We start from the raw sequence: 5208 nt of genomic DNA, 5'->3' as shown, positions 1-5208 counted from the left end.
GTATAAAGGAAAAAGGATTTATTTAAATCCTTTTTGAAAAAGAAAAAAGAAAAGAAGGGAGGGAGGGAATATAGACTTTTCTCGGACGGCTAGGGCGCGGCCCAAGAGAAATGGAGCGGTCCGGCGGTGGACGCAGGTGCGGCGGGCGGTGCATGCGCGCGGTCCGCGGTGGACGCAGGTGCGGCGGGCCCACGCGCAGCCTCACGGCTCGCGGTGGATCGCGCGCACGCGGAGGGACCGACCGGGGTCGGCCCGACCCGGTCTGGCTGAGCTGGCGCCGACGTGGTGCCTACGTGGCTGCCACGCGGGCCGGCGGGAGGTAGACGACGACCCGGCCTCGAATGGACGGCGGGCGGCGGCGGCGAGCAGCGGAGCGAACCACGGCGATACGGGCAAAAGCGTGCACACCGGGCGGTTGCACGTGACAAGGGGAGACGAGCCAACGGCTCGGATTCGCCGGAGGTTGCTCGACGGCGGCGGATTGCGGCGGCGGCAACCGGCGGCGGGAGAAGAGGGAAACGGCGACGAGGTCACGAGAGGTCGATTCCCGGCGGTGAGAGCATCTACGCGGCTTCGGGAACTCGACGCTAGCGTCGGATTGGGCGGAACTACGCCGAGCGAGGCCGGCGACGAGCGGGTGCTACGGAGCTCGGGCGGCGACGGCGGCGAACACACGGCGAGCGACGGCAACGGTCGCGGCGGCGCCGGCTAACTACGGGGAGGCTACTCAAGCTACTACCGAAAGCTAGGGGGAGGAGATGGAGCGAGGAGGAAGAACGGAGAGAGACATCACCGAGAAGAGGAGGGGCGCTGTGACGAGAGGCCGGCGGCGCGGGAGTAATCTCTCCGGCCTCGGGCTGAGGAAGAGGAAGAAGAGGGCGCGCCCGGAGTCCCCTTCCGCGTCCACGAACGCACCGGCTCTCCCGGCGCTTGGCGATGGACGGCGGAGGCGAGGCAGAGCACAGGAGCGGCGGCAACGGTGAGGAGGCGAATGGGAGAGGAAAGGAAGGGAGGGGGAAGACGGGTTTAAAAGGGCGGCAATGTCGGTTTGAGAGAGGGGAACCGACATGGGCGGTCAAGCCGGCGAGCTGGCGCTCCGGCTAGCGTCCAAAGCGGCGACAGGAGGTGACGCCGGCGAGAGGGGAAAAAGGGGAGAAAAAGAGGAAAAGGAGGGAGAGAAAGGGGGCTCGCCCCTTTGCCGATTCGGGAAAAGGAGGAGGGAGCGGGGCGACTCGGCAGAGGGAGAGGGGCTCTCTGCCTCCGCCCCTTGGAGGCTAGCGCGCGGAGTGGCGGGGGCCGGGCGATGACGACGGCGATGACGGCGGGGCGGTTTGGAGCGGCGCGACGACACGGGCGACAGGCGCGGGCTGGCGCGGCAGAGGGTGACGGCGGCGGCGACCGGGCGGTCGGCCACTCGGCACGCGCGCGCGGGAAACAACGGGCGGCGCGGCTGGGCAGCGGGACCGGGCGACGCGGACGGCGCAGACGACGCGGCTCGGGCGGGAAACCACGCAGGCGCGCGCGCGAGCGACGGCGCGCGGGGCCGGCTTTGCGAGCGGGGAGCTCGCGCGAGAGGAGGGGGCGCTCGGCGCGGCTCTCGCACGCGCGAGCAGCGAGCGGGGGGAAAACGCGCCGGGGAAAGCGAGAGAGAGAGAGAGAGAGCGCCCGGGAGAGAGGGGGCCGGGGAAGAGATGGGCCGAGCGGAATTCGGCCCATCGAACCCGGGGGAGGCAAACTAGACTTTTGCGGTGGGATTCGATTTGGAAGGAATTGGATTCGGAATTGAACTCGACGATAGATCGGGGATTGAGATCTTGAGATGGCACGGACACTAGACAACAAGCAAAGAAACAAATTTCGCAATTAGGGTTTTTAAGAGATAATTTTCCCGCTAGGCGCCACGACGGAACGGGCGCTACAAACGGCAGCAGTGGGGAAGGGGCGGCGGCCGGCTGCGGCAAAGGGAGGCGGTGGCTGCGACTGCGACGGGGGACGCGGCGACGGCGACTGCGACGGCGACGGGAGGAGCTGTCGTGGGGGCATGACGATGACAGGACGGCAACGGCGACAGTGCATTGATTTTTTTTTTTGTACTTTTATTGTGATTTGTGAATGGATGTGTTAATTTGTGATTTGTGAATGGATGTTTGTGAATGAATTTGTTGAATGCATTATGAGATTTGTGGTGAATTTGTGATGTGTGAATGGATTAGGGTGGTTGATGCCATACTACGGCCGCTGATGATTCAAATTTTTGTTAAGTTGATTTTTGTGATGCTTAAGGCTTGGGTGGATGGAGCGTTGACGGAGGCGACGGTCCGTCTTTTTTAAAAAAACTTGGTTAGTATTTTCTCTGGCGGCTGACAAAGTGTAACCCGCCAGCGAAAAAACATTTTCACTGGAGGTCGTCTTAAGCTAGCCGCCGGCGAAAATGGATTTTTGCTGGCGGCGGTCGTACGACCGCCAGCGAAAATGTTTTTTCGCTGGCGGTCGATAACCGCTAGCGAAGATCTTGATTTTCACTGGCCTTTATTTTGTGGCGGCTCCAAATTCCGCCAGCGAAAACCCAAAATGACCGCACCTCGAAAGATGGTTTTCGTAGTAGTGAATGGAGAAAAACAAATGAAAGAGAGACAGAGCGCATTAGAACACAAAAGTTAATTTCTTTAATTATCCATAGATAGCTTTCCTTGTTTCTTTGAATCAAAAGTTATAACTCATTAAGACTCATTATATTGTTACAAGTGTTAGCCACTAGCTATTTATAGAGCTCATAGAAACGCATGAATTTATGCTAGCCAGTCACTTGGTCGAATTTTTTTAATTTCCTTCTGTTCTAAAATATAAAATATAGTATTTTTTAAAAAAAATATTATAGTAAGTTAGTACTTTTGACCATTCAACCGGTTAGCATTTATCTGATAATGCTCAGCCGGTGCAGGTATTGATTGGTTTTGAGACCACTGTCAAAAATAGCATCACATCAACAAATAATTCAAATCCACTCGTAGTTGCAAAACACCTATATATAAAGCCCATTTCTACCATGTAATTCAATCTATAAACAAACACTCAAGACAATTAACACGACAAATCATGGAGAGATCAGCCACCGTCTTTGTAGCGCTCACCTTGCTCGTCGCCGGCAGCGTCGTCGTCGTCGTCGTCGTCGACGCCTGCGACGGCGTGCCGAGGATGTCGGCCGTGGAGGCGTGCAAGCAGGCGAGCGTGGGCCCGGCCATGTCGCGGACGTGCGCCGAGACGCTGGGAACCTCGGCGGACGAGCAGGGGGCGACGGACTTCATGGTGGCCGCCGCGAACGCCGCGACGGAGTCGTACAAGGCTGGCAAGGAGGCCGTCGGCAAGGTGCTCTCCAACCCGCTGGCGCCCGACGGCGAGCGGCTGCCGTGCCTCGTGTGCGCGAACAAGTACGACGACGCGTCGATGCTCGTCGCCAGCACCGCCGACGACGCCAAGCGCTGCAAGCTGAGCGCCGACAGCCTCCCCGACCTCGTCACCGCCGTCTCTGCCGTCGACGAGTGCGCCACGAAGATGTTCGAGGAGAGCGGGAACACGACGTCGGTGTACGCCACGGCCATCACCAATCGGGATTGGACCGTGCTCGTTCTGCGCCTCGCTACGTTGGTTGTGCCGCGCCAGCAACTCAGCTAGTTCTGCCATGCATCACCAATCGTGCGATTGGATTGCTGGTCGCCCTCCCTTGTCCTTCCTCGTTCTAAGGCCGTGTTTTGTTTCCCTCATATTCCCAACTTTCCATCACATCAAAAGCTTTCCTACACTCATAAACTTTCAACTTTTTTTCCAAACTCCCATTTCTTTAAACTTTCAACTTTTTTTAGGAACTAAACACACCCTAAATATGGCTGATATCAAGCATTAAAAACTTTAGCTATGAATAAATTTTAAAATACTTACGTTAGAAACGTTGAGACCATATGTATAGACCAAATTTTTAATATATTTGTTGATGTTTTTTATATATTATATTGTACTAGAAAAGATGCCCGTGTGTTGCAACGGGTGAAGCTATTTTAATCTTATTGTTGTTCAATGTGATTCACTATGAGAATTCGCTTGGATATTTTTTTTTCTAGAAATTAATGTCAAGTTAACATTTGAGTTTTTTTAAAGAGATTTCTTAATTATACGATTCCTTCTGCATTTCCAAAAGCGAAAAAAACTTAAAACCCAACTCAAATACAGATCTGTATTTCCAAAAGCAAACGGATTTAAAAACCGACTCATACACAGATGACGTACCAAAGAACCGGCAAAAACATCTTCTATTTTTATAATAGTGGAGATAATAGAAAATAGTGATAAAAATTATTTTTCGAAAACCGTATTCTAAGTCTAAAACGATAATTAGTTTCAACCCAAAGGGAATATTAAGTTTCAACTTTGTCTTGTTGCTTTTTCTTGAAAAAACTGTAAATATTTGGAAAAATATATATATATATATTGTATATTGTTGAAGTGTGCATCATCATAAATTTAACAATATAAATTTCTCATTGTAATAAAATCATCCAAGAGTAATTTATGATTAACATAAGATCAATATAGTCGACCATTAATTTCAGTTATTCGAGAACGAGGGGAGTAAAAAACCGTGGACAGAACAAGAATGGGCCAGATGCTCGTTCTCACAGCTCAGGGCAAGTTTTATAATAGAGGAGGTGGTCACATCTAATTTTGTCCAAATCATCTACACATTAATTTAGAGGTAATACATACAATAGATTACATATACTTACACTACACCCAATACACTTGCTACCAATCCATTTCTCTCTCTCTTCTATTTCTTGAAACTTGTGTGGAAGTTGCCCATTGCATGAGGGGTGGCTGCTCCTCTCTCTTCTTTTCTCTCCTCCACATCATCACGTCAGTGATGTACGGCCTCGCCGGCGATGACCTTAGGGTGGCGGCAATGGCGTCTGATCTTGGAAAGCTCGTCTTGGGGTATGGTTTCTATGGTTAACGGAAGGGTAATCATTTCCCATTACAAATTTGCATCATTTTAACAAATTCAATTATTTTTCTCCCCCAAATCTATGTCTTCCTTTCTATGCAGTTTTTCCCATCATTTAGCGTACCAGAATGTAGGACACCGGTACATATGTCAACTTAGGTTGTTCACTGTCAACATATTACCACATAGTTCATTGTAAAGGTTAGGATTCA

General features: G+C 52.0%; 1 protein-coding gene across 1 annotated transcript; it reads left to right on the top strand.

Moving 5' to 3' along the window:
- Positions 1 to 3026: 3026 nt before the first annotated feature.
- LOC4344642 (uncharacterized) lies at positions 3027 to 4072 on the top strand. The gene has a single exon (XM_015794096.3). The coding sequence runs from the start codon at positions 3097 to 3099 to the stop codon at positions 3670 to 3672; it is 576 nt and encodes a 191-aa protein (XP_015649582.1). The 5' UTR covers positions 3027 to 3096; the 3' UTR covers positions 3673 to 4072.
- Positions 4073 to 5208: the final 1136 nt, after the last annotated feature.

The sequence above is a fragment of the Oryza sativa genome, chromosome 8 (genome assembly GCF_034140825.1).
Source record: "Oryza sativa Japonica Group chromosome 8, ASM3414082v1".
Classification (NCBI taxonomy): Eukaryota; Viridiplantae; Streptophyta; class Magnoliopsida; order Poales; family Poaceae; genus Oryza; species Oryza sativa.
This window is presented reverse-complemented; position numbering and strand designations above follow the sequence as displayed.

What these genes read in the sequence shown, in the direction of transcription:
- LOC4344642 (XM_015794096.3), top strand. Translation starts at nt 3,097, where the DNA reads ATGGAGAGATCAGCCACCGTCTTTGTAGCGCTCACCTTGCTCGTCGCC.